The sequence below is a fragment of the Talpa europaea genome (genome assembly GCF_964194135.1).
Source record: "Talpa europaea genome assembly, chromosome: 4".
In the NCBI taxonomy this organism is placed as follows: Eukaryota; Metazoa; Chordata; class Mammalia; order Eulipotyphla; family Talpidae; genus Talpa; species Talpa europaea.
In genome coordinates this window covers 21,422,392-21,440,773 of record NC_140070.1, presented here as the reverse complement: position 1 = coordinate 21,440,773, position 18,382 = coordinate 21,422,392, and the positions used below count along the sequence as shown (strand labels likewise).

At 34.3% G+C, this 18,382-nt stretch overlaps 1 protein-coding gene across 15 annotated transcripts in view; it reads left to right on the top strand.

The window, feature by feature from the left end:
• Positions 1–516: 516 nt before the first annotated feature.
• Positions 517–18,382, top strand: part of PCM1 (pericentriolar material 1) — a gene marked incomplete at both ends in the record, with an annotated part of 69,939 nt that continues 52,073 nt past the window's right edge. For 7 of the 15 annotated variants that reach the window (XM_084232156.1, XM_084232164.1, XM_084232162.1 and 4 more), the window contains 8 exons: positions 517–612; positions 4,376–4,621; positions 5,614–5,883; positions 6,855–7,025; positions 7,204–7,320; positions 12,840–13,017; positions 15,763–15,872; positions 17,982–18,198. In XM_084232156.1, the coding sequence (XP_084088282.1) occupies positions 517–612; positions 4,376–4,621; positions 5,614–5,883; positions 6,855–7,025; positions 7,204–7,320; positions 12,840–13,017; positions 15,763–15,872; positions 17,982–18,198 (1,405 nt within the window). The remainder of the gene's footprint in view (positions 613–4,375; positions 4,622–5,613; positions 5,884–6,854; positions 7,026–7,203; positions 7,321–12,839; positions 13,018–15,762; positions 15,873–17,981; positions 18,199–18,382) is intronic. The other 8 variants (XM_084232160.1, XM_084232159.1, XM_084232157.1 and 5 more) reach the window with 2 other exon arrangements.

The window sequence follows — 18,382 nt, the reverse complement described above, 5'->3', positions numbered from 1 at the left end:
TTTTTAGCCACTGCATTCTTGAGTCATTGGCCTTCACCCACCTAGTCTTGTTTCTCTCTCCCTGCTTTAGTCTCGTCTTATTTACCATTTCCTCCATTCCTATTAAAACCAAACCTTTTCCCATGTTTATGCAATACAGTTCTCCCTTCTTTGACTCTTTGGCATAAAAGGAATATCCAGGTCTTTGGGGGTATTACTTCCTTTTTTTAAAGAGCAGGTTTAATTTTAGCTATTGATAACTTTTTCCTATCTTAATACCTTTTAGAACAATTGAATGATGTAAATAAAATAACCTTAAAGTTAAGAGGCCAGTACACATAATCATAATATGCATATGGCAGCTTAATCAATTTGTGTATAATATGTGGTTCATATTGCCTCTTTATTTCTTAAAATCCCCTTTTATGAGATTCCTTTACATAGTTAAGCCTCATAGATTGATTTAAAATTAGAACTTACTTTTACAAGTTAAAAAGTTAATTTTCGTTTGTTTTGCAGAAAATTGTTAAAGCCAATATGGCCACAGGAGGAGGTCCTTTTGAAGAAGGTTTGAATGATCAGGATTTACCAAACTGGAGCAATGAGGGTATTGATGACCGACTCAACAATATGGTATGCTACCTGATTATTGATGGTGTGTTGTTAATTACAAATGTTAAAATGCAACTTTCCCCTGACTTAGCCAAATTGAACTTAATGAAAGACTGTAAATAAATTTTCCTTGCTGGCTAAAATATTAAATAACCCTGGACTATTGTTATACTTATTGAGACATTTTTATTTATAGGTAACAAATCAATTTGAATTAGTCTAAAGGTATTTTATGGAAAACAAGTTAAAGGAATATATTTGTAGAAAGAGACTAGACAAAGAACTAGAAAGTTGTTGAGAATTCCCTTCACATTACCCTGACTCTGTTGCCGAGTGCCTCTGATTAACTTTTCATAGACCAGCAATCTCTCTTGGTCCACATGGGGTAGTATAGCCACCCCTTCATTCAAAAGTTTTTCAGTTGTGGCTGCAACAAGTTATGTCTTAGTTCAAATTTGAAATTTTAAATTATGATGGTCCTGATGTGGATTAGATAATCATCTCTTATCCATCATTTCTGGCCAGAAGAGAGCAGAATAAGTAATACAAAAGGTTGACAGAAATACATATGAATTGGGAGCCTCCATGGTGGCACAGGGTTTAAAGACACAGCGCTATCAAGGTATTGCCAGCCACTGCAGCAAGAGTTTGATCCCTGGCCAGAGAGCCTAACCCACATGGCGCAGCAGACCTCTCCTGTCTCACCCATGCTCCTCTCAGCAGTCAGTTTCAAATTTTGATATTTCAGTAGATCCACCTGTTCTGCTCCCCACTCTATTTCTAGTGAGTCCTTTCAACCCACCCCACCTCTGATCTACACCCCAGTTCTTGTATGCATAAATAAATAAATCTTAAAAAAAGAAATGAATTGGAATGGCAGGACAGTTTATTAGAGAAGTGAGTTTTGTTATGAATCAGGAAAATACCCCTAAAGATTTTACTATAGTAAAACTAAAAATTCTTCTAATATGGATAAAGTAGGAATTCAGAAACTTTATTTAATTGAATGAGTTTAGGTTATGTGAATAAAAGTAAATCCAAGTGTTTTCTTGTTAAAATATTAAACATTTTTTACCATTTCATATCAGATCTTATAGTATGTTACCTATAAAAAATAATCTATGTTTATTACTATTACTAGGCACTGTCCTAGATGTCTTCACATACATTATTTTTATTTTTATTTTTTTTTTTTATGGCTTAATCAGTTTTATTTCTTCCTTTCTGAAGCTTATAAGACACAAATATATACCCACCAGAGTTCTAGAAATGAAAGCATCTATTCCCATCCCAGGAGAGACAGAAAGACCTGTTTCCTCTCCCCTGGGTAAAATGGTAGAGCCTTCCTTTATTTGGTTATGACGGCTTTGTTCCTGACACATGTCTATGGAATATTAACCTGAAAGTTTCTCTATATTCTGGAAGATTTTGATGTCACCCTATAAACTAGTCCATAAAACAATTGTTGCCTCAGGAATTCCCTCATGGACCTGATATACACTGACCAAAAATAGTGACTGGGAGAACAGAGGTATTGATGGAGCAAGTTTATATGTACAGAACGCCATCAAGGCCAGTCAAAACACATGAAAACTCTTAGGTCATGTTTTTGTAACAATTATATTCACATAAGTACAGAGACTTGAATGCACAAGGACATTCTTTGAAATTTTTCAGATTCTTGTGCTTGCTTTGCAATCTACATATCTCTTTTCAGACTGAGTTAGTCCTTCACGCTGAACTGGGGGAATCTTCTAGTCCCAAGCCCCCATCCATTTTTCACATTAATTCACTCCAGTTTTAATACATTTCTTAATTATAATTGCAAACGCTGTCATAGAGAAGAAAGCTGTTAAATCCCTTGGCTAATAAAAAAAATAGACTGTAAAATTAAGATTTTATAAAGATAAAGCACATCTAGAGGGTCTAGAGAGGTACTAATTCACAGCACCCTGCCCTAATCAAGTGCTCATGTACCTCACGATGTCACATCTCACAGGCACTTGTCATTTCTAGCAGTATATCAATTTCGGCACCTACTTACTGAAAAGTCAAAGAATGCCAAAATGATTGTATGCTTGGACTGGAACATCCTACATTGTTTTCAAAACCTTAGGGATGCCTGCATGATGCCAAACTTGCATGGGAACATTGAACAATCCATTCACTGTCGGAATATTTCTAGTTAGGCCGATATTATCTGTTTGGTAGACAGAGTCCTTGTCTTTTTTTTTTTTTTTTTTTTTTTTCTTTTTTTTTTTTTTCTTTTTTATAAATTTTATTGTTATATTCCCCATACAATTGCAGCCCCCCATTCTGACCCCAATCCCTCCCCTCCCGCCCCCGCCCCCCTAAAAGTGTCTCTGGTTCATAGTTTTTTGTTGATTTTGATTTTCACTTTCTTATAGTTATTCATTTTCCTGGTCCCTTATTTAAGTTTTCTAGATTCCTGCTATGAGTGAGACCATCCGGTATTTTTCTTTTTCTTTTTGGCTTATTTCGCTGAGCATGATCCCTTCCAGCGCCATCCATGTTGCAGCAAATTGCATGTGTTTATCTTTTTTGAATGCTGAGTAATATTCCATGGTATATATGTACCACATCTTCTTGATCCAGTCATCTATTTTTGGGCATTTGGGTTGTTTCCAAAGCTTAGCTATTGTAAACAGTGCTGCTATAAACATAGGGGTGCAGGTGTTCTTTGGAATTGATGTTTCTGTGTCCTTTGGGTAAATACCTAGGAGTGGGATTGCTGGATCATATGGAAGCTCTATGTTTAGTAGGTCCAGAAATCTCCACACAGCTTTCCACAGTGGTTGGACCAGTTTGCACTCCCACCAACAGTGCAGAAGAGTTCCTTTTTCTCCACACCCTCGCCAACATTTGTTGTTGCTAGTTTTTTTAATATGTGCCATTCTCACTGGTGTAAGATGGTATCTCATGGTAGTTTTGATTTGCATTTCCCTGATGACAAGTGATGTTGAACATTTTTTCATATGCCTGTTGGCCATTTGCATTTCCTCTTCAGAGAAGTTTGTTTTAAGCTCTTCTGCCCATTTTTTGACTGGATTATTTTCTTTGTTGTTGTTGAGTCTCATCAGCTCTTTGCAGATTTTTGTGATCAGTCCTTTATCATTAGTGTTGGGTGCAAAAATGTTCTCCCAGTTGGTGGGGTTTCTCTTTGTTTTTGTTATTGTCTCTTTTGCTGTGCAAAAGCTCTTTAATTTGATGTAGTCCCAGCTGTTTATCTTTGCCTTCACTATCACTGCTTTGGGTCCACATACATTATTTTTAATTGTGTTGTAAAGGTGATAATATTTTTTAGCGATTAGAAAACTATGGGAAGTTAAATTGTTTCTTCAGAAAACAATAATTATTTTAGAACCCAGATAGATTCCTGATCTTTCTTATCACACAATATTGATGTTAAAGTAGGACTTTAAAGGTAACTAAATTCTTTCACTATTCAGTTTACAAATAATAAAGAACCATTTTTTTTTAAATATTTTTCAAAATATTCAGTCTGATTCTAGGGTTGGAGTTTAAGGATTTAAATGTATGTTTTATGCTAGGGAGGTAACCATGGAATTTAGGTTAGATGTAATAGGGACGTTGAGAAATGGGTGAGTAAAAGTAAATAATTGTCCAGTAAGATTATGTGTTTATGTGAAAAACGTTCTGTCATTTTTGGTTTTAAAACTGACCAAATTTTTTTTAAGTATACCAAATTATTTTTCTGGCTTGATAGAGGATATGTTAAACTTTGCCTTTTATTTTTTTAAAGGATTGGGGTGGCCAACAGAAGAAGGCAAATAGATCTTCAGAAAAGAATAAGAAAAAATTTGGTGTAGAAAGTGATAAAAGGGTAACTAATGATATTTCTCCGGAGTCATCACCAGGAGTTGGAAGGCGAAGAACAAAGACTCCACATACATTTCCACATAGTAGATACATGACTCAGATGTCTGTTCCAGAGCAGGCAGAATTAGAGAAACTTAAACAGAGGATAAACTTCAGTGATTTAGATCAGGTTTGTGAATTATTTTTTAAAATCATATTATGACTATGGGAAATATTTGAAATGGATTAAACAATTTAAGAATAAAAGTTGAACTTTTTAATTTTTAATTTTCTTTCTTAGTTTCTGTGCATATGGAAAGATTTTTACTCTGTGGTGATGGTACTATGTTCTTTGGAAGGCAATGAAGTCTTTATTTCTAAACTTGTTTATAAGGGCAAGTCTTTCTGGACTCTTACTCTATTATAGTACTGATTTTAATGATTTCATTATGAAACTAAACTTTGCATCTTAGTAACACTGCAATTGTTATTAAGCAAAATGGAAGATTCAGTTTAGAATACTAATCATTGGGATATACTGGATTATCTCAAATGAGGAATAAAACTAGTTTGTATTTATAATCATTGAAATAAACTTTAGAAATAAAAGTAGACATGATAGTAAATTCAACAGGTATGTTACTGTCACATCTGTACTTCCACAGAGATAAGTAAGGTTTTCAAATATGCATAAATATATATTCAAGTCTGGTATGCTGATGGTGATGACCATATATCATTTTTGTCATCTATTTAGTAATTACTTTATGCTTTATTCTAGGCATTGAGCGGAGTACTTTTTCACACAGTGCTTCACAATATAGACAATTCTTTATTCTGATGTTCATACTAATTAACATTGATTCATTGGATACAAAACCTATACAAAACTCTGAACAAAACTGAATCGGCAGTATGAATTAATAAATTTGGGCCCATTGTCCTATACTTTGTTTCGTCTTACTTACAGTCATTAGGTGAATCTCTTGTCCTTGGTGAAATAAGAAATAGGAAGTACTAATCAAATTTTGATATTTTAGTAAGAATTTTGTAGATGTGATGCTCTTTCAGGTCCTACTATAGAGCTACTTTTGCATAACTCCTGAATCAGTATCTATCAGTGAAACTAAGACTATTGGAATTTAAAAAACACTGTGGATTTGGTTTCTTTTTCGTGTATAGAGAAGCATTGGAAGTGATTCTCAAGGTAGAGCAACAGCTGCTAACAACAAACGTCAGCTTAGTGAAAACCGGAAGCCCTTCAACTTTGTGCCTATGCAGATTAATACTAACAAGAGCAAAGATGCTGCTGTAAGTCCTCAAAAGAGAGAAATGATTGGATCAGCACAATGTAAAGAGTTGTTTGCTTCTGCTTTAAGTAATGACCTTTTGCAAAGCTGTCAAGTCTCTGAAGAAGATGGGAGAGGAGAACCTGCAATGGAGAGCAGCCAGGTGATAAAATCTGTGTCTTTTGTTCTTTGCTTTCATAAACCTCAAAGTAAAAACATTAAGATTTTTTTAAAAGGTATATTGTGTATGTAGAAATTTTAAGTAGAATTACAGTATTTTCTTATCTTCATGAATCTCAGAATTTTTCAAAATAAATCAGGTAATTTCTTTTTACCCAAAATGGTTGTAGAAATGACATATTTAGGTAAATGAAGACTTTTGTTTATCTGCTGAATATTATATTGCCCATTTTTAGTAAAGGGGGGGCTGGAAGAATGTGATTCACTGATTATTGTTAACAATTTTTTTAAATGGTTATCTAATTCTCTTGAAAAATGCTTTCAGATGAAAGTATAAGACTTTTTTGTAAAGAGCTACTATGTAAACATTAGAAAGAAATTTATATAAATAATAGTTTGAAGTGGGGCCTCCCTCGTGGGCCATGGGGTTAAGCACAGCACTGTGACGCTATCCGAAGCCTCTGCAGCTTGTGTTCAATCCCCAGCCGGCCAGGGAGCTACTCACATGGCGCAGCAGACCTCTCCTGTCTTGCCCGCTGCTCCCCTTAGCAGTGTATTTCAGTCAGTCTGCCTGTTCTGTTCCCCACTCTGTCTCTGGTGAATCTTCTCACCCTGACACCTCTGGGTTGTACCCCATTTCTTGTATGCATAAATCTTTCAAAAAAAAATAAGAGTTTGATGTAGTGTTACAAATAAAATTTTTTGGGTCACATAAATTAAAACTAACTTTGGATTTATTAAAATTAACAGTAGTTGGAGTTGTTACTATTGCCAGATATGCCTTGATTGAGTTCTAAATTTGATTCAAATCTTTTGCAAGTGACTATTTATGGAAAAAAACAGAAGTAACATTTGGCAATTTAAAAATCTATGAAATTGTTGCTGCTGCATGAATTGCGCTCAATTTTGTATACTGTTAACTTTCATGCTTTTTAAAAATAATTTCCATTGCAGATTGTAAGCAGGCTTGTTCAGATTCGAGACTATATTACTAAAGCTAGTTCAATGCGGGAAGATCTTGTAGAGAAAAATGAAAGGTCTGCTAACGTTGAGCGCCTTACTCATCTGATAGATCACCTTAAAGAACAAGAAAAGTCATATATGAAATTTCTCCAAAAAATTCTTGTAAGTTTTGAACATTTTAAATACTGTGTTGAGTTATTTTTGCATTAGTGTGCACATACCGATGACATTCTGGTGCCACCCCAGAGGAATTAACATTTTCAAAAAATCGTGCCATCCATTATGACATTTTATTGCCCTTTTTAATAGTTGTATGATTTATACTACTAAAATATTTCAGGCTAGAGAAAATGAGGAGGAGGATGTTCGGACTATAGATTCAGCTGTGGGATCTGGTTCTGTAGCTGAGAGCACATCGCTAAACATAGATGTGCGGTCTGAGGCTTCAGATACCACGGTAAGCGGCTTTTCGGTAATTAAAGTGCTGGAAATGAAGATTTAAACTTTGCCCCCATATTTCATCGTGATATTTTTGTAGGCATTCCTTAATGAAGGTATATTTCAGGGAAGAAACCCTCAAATTGTTAATGCTGTATTAAAACACAGAAGTTTGTAAGTTTTATTTACTAACATTAATAATTTTAATGGTTGATATAATATCTAGTAATATCTTTTCTTCAGCTTGCAGAAACATGGCTTTTCTAGTTTACTTAAGCACAGCTTTATTCATTTGCAGGAGCAATGGGAAAGTTAAAATTCATAACGGGTATAAGGGCTGCAAGTACAGAGTATCATTAGTGATTGCTTATCTTATTGTCTATCGGAAAAGACTTAAACTTCGTTTTCCATGGAGGGCACATTAGCCTATTAGGATTTCTCATTCCTCAGTCTAGAACTGTAGCGAAACAGATGGCCAAAAAATTGAGAAGACTAGAAAATATGACATGTAACATTTACGTTGTTATTTATAGTGAGGAGAAATATAATTTCTACCTGCAAAATGAAATTTATCGAAATACTGTCTCTTGGAAAAATAATAAGAAATTCAGAGAAACCTGAGGGAGATTTATAGTCATCTTAGTTCATGGAAGTCAGTGTGCTTCAAAACTAGTGTGATTTCAAGCATTTTTATTTCAACAGACACTAGCACCTATTACCAGTGGAGCTTTTCTTTGTGAAAGGCTAACAATGTGTGTTTCTGAGATATGTTCCAGAACATCACTCAGCATTAGGAATTTGGGGGTTTGTTTCCATTTAGTACTGATTTGCATAGTTTCTTATCTACCTCTTTTCCCTGCCCTTCCTAATTTGAAGAGGAAATTTCAATTTTTTTTTTTCTACATTATTTTCACCAGGAGATACTCAAAGACTTGATCCAAACATTTGTTGAAGAGTGGATTCTCTGTGGGGAAATAGTTTTTCTATTAACAGTGGTGCTGGGAATGTTTTCTTCCTTGCATTTCATTCCAACAGTAATAAAGGGGTTGGAGCTTGTGGGTAAAGGAATTCTGTTGGGAAAGGGCGGGAAATGCTATAGTTGGTTATTACTGTTTACATTCTAGCATATATAGTGTTCAACGTGAGAATTTATTTCATAACTTAAAATCATGACATTATGAAAGTTTATTAATAACATAGCAAAATAAACGTTAAAATGTGCCTTAGTGGTTTTTGTAGCTTAGAAATTGCCTAGGATATGATACTCATTTAATTACAGTAAACCAACAGTCTAGTGTACAGAAACTTCAAAGTTTAAGTTTACTGCCACTTGGTGGGAGGGTGGATTGATTTTTTTAAAAAGATGGACTGGTAAATTTTTTGTTTTTATTCATAAGACTGGCTTGTATGTCAAACAGGAGTGTGTGTTTTAAAAAATTAATATGCTACACTATTTAATAAAGGAGGCATCTTTTAGTCTGAGAATTCGGCTGTGCATTGAGGACAAACTAGGGAATTCAGCTTCACATGAACAGGTTTCAGACTTTGACGTTACTACAAGTTCCAAAGGGAAAGGTGACAGGCCTCCTCAGAATGACAGGGAACTGAGGCCTAATAGGAAATATAGCCGAAAACGTGGATTTCCCTCAAAGGTATACTTAACGCTGTTAATTTGGGAAGTCTCTAAATGAGCATCTCTTTTGTTCATATTTCCTCTTCCGTACTTGCTTTTTGTTGTTGCTGTTACTCTTAAATATGTAAGTTATTAATGTGGTTAGTTTTTATTAGGCTGTAATTTTCTATTGTAAAATGCTGTCCTTAGTGTTTTTCTTTTTTCTGCTCTCTTGTGCTCCTCTGGCACCTGTATTTAATTTGCATTAATAAAGGATAGGAAATTTTATCCAGTTTTCTTCTTTTGTTATTGAGAGTTCAAAATATAACATTCTTAAACCTTGACATTTTAGTTGCCTTTTGTCTTTGATATTTTTGTTCATGGCTTAAATTACGTTAGTACTTTTCTCATAATCATTCATTAAAGAAAAAAGAAAAGCAAGCGCTTTGCTTTCCTGTCTTCTAAGAATAAAATGTTTTTGTTGTGTTACTTAGTTTGTATTTTTGTTTCTTTTAGAAACCTCCTCCTTTTTTTTTTTTTTTTTTGAAAGTACCCAGTTGACTTACTTGTTAATGTTTGCATTTCCCATTATTTGCATAAAGGCGCTTAGGAAAAAGGCTTAAAAACAATTACTTGTGTAGTCCTTTTAAGTGAATATTTAAGTCGCTTAAACTAGTTTCTTGCATTTATGCCAGTATGATTCTTTTATCATCTCATTCCTTAGTTCTATCAGAACTTTGTTCATAAAATGATTTTAATTTCTTAGAAAAAGCTGTTAATTCCCATCAACTAACTATTCTTTCTCTGCTCTACAGAATCTGTTGTTTTTTCCACCCCACTTTCATCCTTCCTAATATCCTTTCAAAATGTAGTGCTTTTGTTAGGTGAGTAGGAAAAGAAGTTGAGGTCTTAACTGAGATTTACAGTTTAAAGCTGTCTTGTGAGTTGTAGCTTGATATGAAATGATTGATATTCTCAAATTCTGCCTATAGGCACAGAATCCATTTTGTGGAATATTTTATAGTCAGGATGGCATTCTGCATAATTTTTTAAAAGGAACATTCCGCTATTGCTCATGCCTTCATTGTTTTCACATTTCATCCCCCCCCCCAACACACACACTTTATCTTATCTCTTAGAGAAATTTATAAGGGTATAAATTCTGATTTTTTTGGCTTTTTTAAATCATTTCTAGTTATTTCATTTGTGCTAGTTTTCTCTCCCAAACCAGACTATTCTTTAGAGATTGTATCATGGAATTCTTGTTTAGAACTATCTAAACACATAATTTTGGGGTACCATATGGTGTAAAACACACTGAACTAGATTTGATTCCTCCCACTCATGATACTGGATAAATCACAGTTTTAACCTCTTTGGGATTACAGTTCCTCACCTTTCACATGAAAAAATTAGAATACATGTTGTCTGAAGTCCTTTCAGCTGTAATATATTTGGATTCATGAAGAATTACTGGAGGAACTTTAGTTGGTGAGAGGAAAAGAAGACTTAGGGTCTTCTGAAATTGGACTGTTAACTTGTATGCAATTCAGGATCTTATTCTAAAGATAACTATTTTTTTAAATCTATAAGTACTTGTGGAAGGTGACAAAAAAGTGGGCCTCTTTTTTGGTTTTTTGTTGCATGTACTGTCTTCTTGGTACGGTCTTTTTATTTCTGTTTTCTCATCTTCTCTATATTTGATCAGTTTTTGTAGGTATTTGTCCGATGTGTATTTTTATGCATGCGAAATTATTAAGCAGTAATAAATTCCCACTGATTGAGAATTATTAGGAATTCACTTTTGGGTTAGCGAAAAATCGAAGGTAATAGTTTTATAGAACTCCTTACAATTCTGAAGTTTTAGACCGTCAAAGTTTTGCAAATAAATGTAATTAACAAGGATTAACGTTGTTTAGAAAGTTTGCTTTTTAAGAGTCCATAGCGATAAATTGTCTAGTAAACTCTTAGATGGCTTTAGGGATGTCCTGAGGTCTGGACAATTTTTGAGAAATGGGAGGATTGTAAATTAGGTTGGAGATATGCATTCTTGAAGGTATTTTTCCCTGATAACTTTTTACCTTATTTGCATAATGTTTAATTTAATTCCCTTTGATACTTTGCTCTAGTATTTGATTAGTATGAACCTGCAGAAATTTCTGTGTGTCCTTAGGTAGGAATCTGCACCTGTTTGAGCCTGGTTTTAAATTTCACCAGTGACTTTTTTTGGAATTATTTTAGATTAATCTGAGAGGGCCAGCTTTTGATAGTTATTCCTCCCCCCTCAAATTGTTTTTTCAAGATGTCAGCAGTTTTGAAGTAAGCCAGAACTATGAAGAGATGAATTTTGACAGGAATAAATGTAAATGTTAACAAGGTAATTCCACTTACATGGGAAGAACAGAGTAAATAGTAGTGAATTAGAAAAGGTTTTAATTTATTGGAAATGTAGGACAACAGAAAATCTCCAATGAGTAGTGACTTAACCAATATAGATTATTTCATGAAATCTAGTCAGTCAGTACAGGATATAGCACTGACTGGAAGTCTCTGATATGTACATCAAATATCCTAATCATAGTATATCACTAACTCTTTGATCTTCCTGCAGTTGCTTAATTTTGAGCCGTGTACTTAAATTTGCCCACTTAGTAATTTTATTAATTGCAAACTTACAGTGTAAAATATTTCCAGCAGTTACTCATTTTTTCCTTATTCACACAACTGATGAGTTCTGCTTGGAGAAGTAAAATGGAGTTTTTGCATAGTATTAGTCAAGATTATTACCCAGGAAAGAATTCCTCTGTGTTCACCATTATTTCTGTGGAATTAAATGTATATAGGGAAAGTATTTCACTGAATTTTTAATTTGAAATCATTTATCTTCTTTATATCCCTTAGTAACTTTCATTACTAAGGAAACCTAGTAACTACTTAACTCCAGTAAAAATTTGATAACAATGCAAATTTAAAATTGACCAAATAGTCCTAGATTAATAGAAATATTTAACATAAATATTAAGTAAAAGCATAAACTATTAGTTTTTTTTCCTGAGGCAAATCAGTGATGAAAAGTGCTATTATGGTATAAATTTCATGCTAATTTTCTTATAATTACTGTTTCTGCATTGTATTTAAATCTTGTTGCTTCAATTGACTTTTTTCTTTTGGGGTGACATTTAAATAGATTAATTATTAATACTTAAAATTTCATAATTTTTTTACAAGTGCCACCTATTTAATCTGTTCTCTATTAAGGTAAAATGATAATCTAGCTTTTGAGGTAGTATTTTAAGGTATTCTATTTTGTGTTCTCAGACTTAGCTAAGCAAGCATTTTTTTTAATGACTATTATTAATGAAGTGCCATTGTTTTACATTTTTGTAATTTTTTGACAATACAGGATTTCTTTCCTCAGATGTGGTCACCATAGCTCTCCCACCACCAGAGCACCCGTAGTCTTCCTCCATAGTTTTTTGTGCTGCCCCTGCCCCCAGTGAGCATATTTTAAAGTAATGGCATTTTTAATACAAAATGTAAAATTTTCTGCGTTTTTGTACGCTTATGTAATGTGATACAGTTACAGTAAAGCCTTTCACGTTAGCTTTATCAGATAGAAAATGTATTTTAAAAATTTCTGTCCTTGGCCTTTTTTTTGTCTTTTTGTTTGTATGCTGTTTTTCTTAATTTCCTTTGGGAATTTCTCCTCATGATCAGCCATGAAAGCCTATGCTTTTTACCATTAAATTACCTAACTCTTAATGTCAGAGGCTGTGTCTGTATTTTTACTTCTTTTCCTTCAAGTCTACTAAAAGTGTATGTAGGATTATAGATTTAATACTGAATCTGTGTATGTATTTTGCCATTGGTAATTGAACTATGAATATTAATAGTCAGATGTAAGTATTGTTGGTCTTATTTTCCAGGCCAGAGACCCTCAACAGGAACCTCTAGAAGAGATAGAAAATTTGAAGAAACAGCATGATTTACTAAAAAGGATGTTACAACAGCAGGAACAATTGAGAGCTCTGCAGGGACGACAAGCTGCCCTTCTTGCTCTGCAACATAAAGCAGAGCAAGCTATTGCTGTGATGGATGATTCTGGTATGCTACGGACTTAAAATATTTTTATAAGCAAGATTCAATAAGGTGGATGCTGGTTATCATATAATCAGATCTTGATTGTTAACTAGTTTAGAAACCTACATGTGAGGCTTATCCTGTCCTTGCTTTTTTCTGGTTATGCAGAAAAGGTTGCAGGGACAGCTTCTGGCCATCATATTGTAATGTGCAGACAGCCATCTTGCTCTCCTTTTCGTCAGAAAGTACCCTTAAGAGGTAAAAGGGTCAGATTGTAGTTTTGTGTTTTTATCTCAGATTGAAAAGCCTCTTGATGGTTTTATTTCCTCTTTTATATATATATTTTTTAAAGATTTTTTTTTTTTTATGCACACAAGAACCAGGGTATAGGCCAGATGCGCGGGAGGGTGAGAGGATTCACCAGAGACAGAGCAGGGAACAGAATAGGCAGACTGACAAAATACACTGCTGAGGGGAGCAGCAGGTGTGACAGGAGAGGTCTGTGGCGCCTTGTGGGACCCTCGCAGGCCAGCCGGGATCGAACTGGCGCTGCAGAGGCTATGGACAGCTTTACAGCGCTGCGCTCAACCGCCTGTGCCACCAGGGGATGCCCTCCCCTTTTATATTTTATTCAATTGAGATCTTGTACTTTTCTTCCCTAGCAAAGAAAGGTTAAAACTTTGAGTAGTAAATAAATTTATAGAGCATCTTTAACTTCTGAAGTTAGTAGTAGTTATTTCAGTTTGGTATTCTATTATACATGCTAGTTTCTTTGAATGTATATTCTATATAGTCTTACTGAGACTCAGAAATGTTCTATCTTCTTCTTCCCCTGATAGTTGTATATCATTTTGGTGGTAATTATATTGAATTTTTTAGTCTTAATATTGTAGTTTTTCTTATCACTTCCAGGTGTTTATCATTAAGCTGAAAACAAATTGTTACTTACTAAAATGCAATAAAAGTAAGGTTTATTCTCATAATCTATATCCACCATCCCAGTCTAATAATTTATTTCCTGGAGGTGTCTTCCTCACTGAGATTACCCTGTCATTATTCAACCCATCTTCCTATCCACCTAGTCCACTGACTCCATCCTCTGTTACACATAATTTAATTTTGCATTTTTATAAGGAACTTTATAAATTGCAAGTAACTTATTTTTAATATATAGTTACATATGATATATGTAGTACATAGTAATAATTTTACAGATTTTCATTCTCATTTTTCCTTTACAAAATACAAAGCATATTTAGCTTCTACATTTATATTTAGGAAATAGGTGATTGAGGGGGAAAAAAAATTCTACTGTAATGACCAAGACTAGTTAATAACTAACTTTTTAAATACTTTAAAAAATATGTATATTGCAAGTTTGGAATACCAGATTTAAAAGACTGGCTTATGTTATTTCAAATAGTTATATTTACATCCTGTCCTTTGATCATCACAAAATTATGGGTTAGCTGTTAGAGCTGTTGTCCATATTCCCCATTTTATAGGGAAGGAACTCTTAACACAGTTTGCAAGTTATCTAGGCTTATATGGGATTTTAGTAGAGTCAGATCTATTGAATTCTAGGTCTGGCTCTAGTTCTGAATATGAACTTTCATTTTAAATTAGCAGATAATTTCTTTTTTCAAAAGTAGTATTATGAGACAGAGACAAGGAATAGGATTAACAGGAATTTATATACTATATCAAAAGAACTTTTGGTTAGTAATTTTGAAGGCGATTTCCTTTTATATTTATGATACTTTGCAAGGGAAAACTGATGAAAACCCAAATTTATAGTATTTAATAGTCTATATAAAAGAGGTAATATAATTGTAATGTGCTAACTATCAAATTGTGTTAGTTATCTAGACTTCAGCTTTTTTCTTTTCAAAATGGAATTTGGACTAGATATATAGGATTCCATCCAGCCCTGAAATTCTGATTTCTCAGTGAAAAAAAAAAAAAAGCTAGTATTTTCCTTAGAAAAAGAAGCAATTTACAGTATTTCTCTTAAAGTTGAAGAGAATAAGCAGGGAGCTGTTGGGTAGTAGAACAGTAACTGTTCTCAGAATTGTCACTACAATACGTAGCCTTAGGAAGATACAAACTGTAGTCTTTTAATGTGGCTTGTATTACAGATAGTTCTTCAATAAATATCTGTTCAACTCTGTCAGCTATGGCTGGCTGTGTTTGACCCACTGCATAAAATAAAGTTTTATGGGACACAACCATACACCCTTTTGTTTATGTATTACCTGTGGTTGTTTTGTCTTACAATGGCAGGTTTGAGTCATTAAGACAGAAACTGTTCTCACAAAGTCTAACATATTCGCTATTTGAGTGTTTAAGAAAAGTTTGCCAGTTCCTGTTCTAGGGCATTGATACTCTGGTAGGTATTAAGACATGTCAGTATCAGCTGTGTTGAAAGACTACCATTTTCCCTGTCAGCCTCCCAACCCAACCTACCTGTATCTACCCCCACTACATGGACTCACTATTTTTGATTGGGACACAACAGTACCCTTCATTTTATGTTGGGATAGAAAGATGAACAACTAAACTAGTTTTGTTAGTGTTCCTTTATTTTCAATCAAATGGAAACTCCAGAAAATGATGTTAGCAGATAAATCCGAGGGTTAACTAGTTTTAAATTATGTTAGGAGAGATTATTTTTCATTTTGTTTTTGCTCCCAAATTTATTTTTGGCTTCTCAGAAATTGAAAAGGGAGTGTATTTGTTTTAGTGAATAATTGTTAATTTTCTTTGCAGTTGTAACAGAAAATACAGGCAGTTTATCTGGAGTCAGTATCACATCTGAACTTAATGAAGAATTGAATGATTTAATACAGCGATTTCATAATCAGCTTCGTGACTCTCAGGTACTTAAAATTTTTACATAATTTGAGTTTATAATTACATTAATTGAAATAGTGTTTCTTTTTTTTTTTTTTAATAGAGGCATGTTTTATTTATTTATTTATTTGTTTGTTTTGTTTATACATGCACTGGGTATAGTCAGAAGTGCGGGAGGGTGAGAGAATTCACCAGAGCCAGAGTGGGAAGCAGAGCAGGCAGAAGGACCGAAGCACACTGCTGAGGGGAGCAGCGGGCGGCAGGAGAGGTCTGTGCGCCATGTGGGACCCTCCTCCAGTGGCCGAGGAACAGCCGGGGATTGAACCGGCGCTGCAGAGTCTGCGGGCAGCTTCGCAACCCAGCGCTCAACCACTGCGCCACCAGGGAGGCCCAGAAATAGTGTTTCTTAAACTTCATTGAACATAAACATACCTGCCCAATGCTTTAAAAAATGAAGATTCCTTGTCAGGGGCTTCCCTGTACATAATTCCAGCGTTAGTAATTTGGGGACTAGACTTTGAGAAACACAAAATTAGAAGCAAATCTGCATTGAATGAAGTAATAAGTGGAATCTTCCCTTTATATCCTACTAGGTGACACTTTTTTTTCCTTTTAAAGATTGGTAATGGTTACAGCTTTTAAAATTAAGTTGTGTTGGAATCTATGTTCTTGCAATATTTTACTAACAATTATAAGAATGTTCTGAAGCTTAATTTCAGAGTTAATAAGTGTTATAATTTGATGATGACCTTTGTAAATTATGAAAATGCAAAATTTCAACATATTAAATATTAATTTTTTAAAAAAAGATTTATTTATTTATGCATACAAGAACTGGGGTGTAAGCCAGAGGTGGGACTGTGAGAGGATTCACCAGAGAGAGTGGGGAGTGGAACAGGCAGATCTACTAAAATACACTGCTGAGGGGAGCAGTGGGCGAGACAGGAGAGGTCTGCTGCACCATGTGGGTCAGCTCTCTGGCTTGGGATCGAACTTGTGCTGCAGTGGCTGGTGATAACTTGATAGTGCTGTCTTCAATCCCTGCACCATTAGGGAGGCCCAAGGTCAAATTAAATTAAATTAAATTAAATTAAATTAAAGATACATTGTCTCCGGTCTGCTCACCAAGTAAAAGTAAAAGACTATACGGTCTAACCATTTTGGAGAGTCATTTAGTAATTTATGATAAATTTTTTCCAGTGACCTACCTCAGAGAAACTCTTACATGTTGACAAGGAGATAAAACATTTATAAGAATGGTAGATACTTATTTGTGTATGTTGGTTATCTCTGGAGAGAGTAATGGAATTGGGGATTGGTACTTGTAAATCTTTAGCTATCTGTAACTTGTTATTTCTCCTAAAAAATCAGTGGAACTGATGGGGCCACCCTCGTGGCCTGTGTGTTAAATCTCAGCACTATCTTTGCTTCGGGTTGAGTTCGATCCCTGGCCAGGGAGCTAACCCACATAGGGCACAGCAGACCTCTCCTGTCTCACCTGCTGCTCCCCTTAGTAGTGTATTTTAGTAAATCCACCTGTTCTGCTCCCCTCTCTGTCTCTGGTGAGTCCTCTCACCCCACACACCTCTGGCCCTATATCCCAGTTCTTCTGTGCAAAAATAAATAAATAAATGGAACTGATGCAGATGTAACAAAATATTTAAGGTTTGACTAAGCCCGATGGTGATTATTCATTATATGATTAGTGATAAAGCCTTGGTGGACTTTGAAATGTTTCATAATTTTTTTTAGCTACAGGGACACAGAAAGAAGTAGGAAAACTGATAGAAGAAGTAGTTAAATTTTATGATGGATAGTAGTTCTAAAAAGATGGCAAAAGAAGAATTTAGGTCCAGGTAGTAATAATATCCAGTGTATCCAAAACCAGTGTGAGATTAAATGTGTCTAAAATAACATACACACATATACATATAGATAACACTTAATAGAGTGGCATATCAGAAAACAGTATCTAATTGGAGATAAGAAATAGAAAAGACATATTCTTAACCACTAGCACAACCTTGGCAAATATTTATTTCTTTTTATAAGAATATTCATGCATTTTATAAATGAAGATGCAACCTTTAATTGCACTAGTTTTATTTTTTCCTTTTTTTTTTAATATATATAAGCCTCCAGCTGTTCCAGACAATAGAAGACAGGCAGAAAGTCTTTCATTAACTAGGGAGGCTTCCCAGAGCAGGAATCCATCTGTTTCGGATCATTTACCTGATGAGAAAGTTCAACTTTTTAGCAAAATGAGAGTGTTACAGGAAAAGAAACAAAAAATGGACAAATTGCTTGGAGAACTTCATACACTTCGAGATCAGCATCTGAACAATTCATCATGTAAGTAAATCTGGCTTAGCAATATTAGCATACACATTAGTATATATGCTGGCACATGATAGTAAAATATTTGGTGAATTAAATGATCACATATTCCTTAAGAAATATAAAATTTTTCTGAAAAAATAGTACTTACAGGTGAAGACTTTTTAAGTAGCAAGGCATTATATGATAAAAGCCCAAT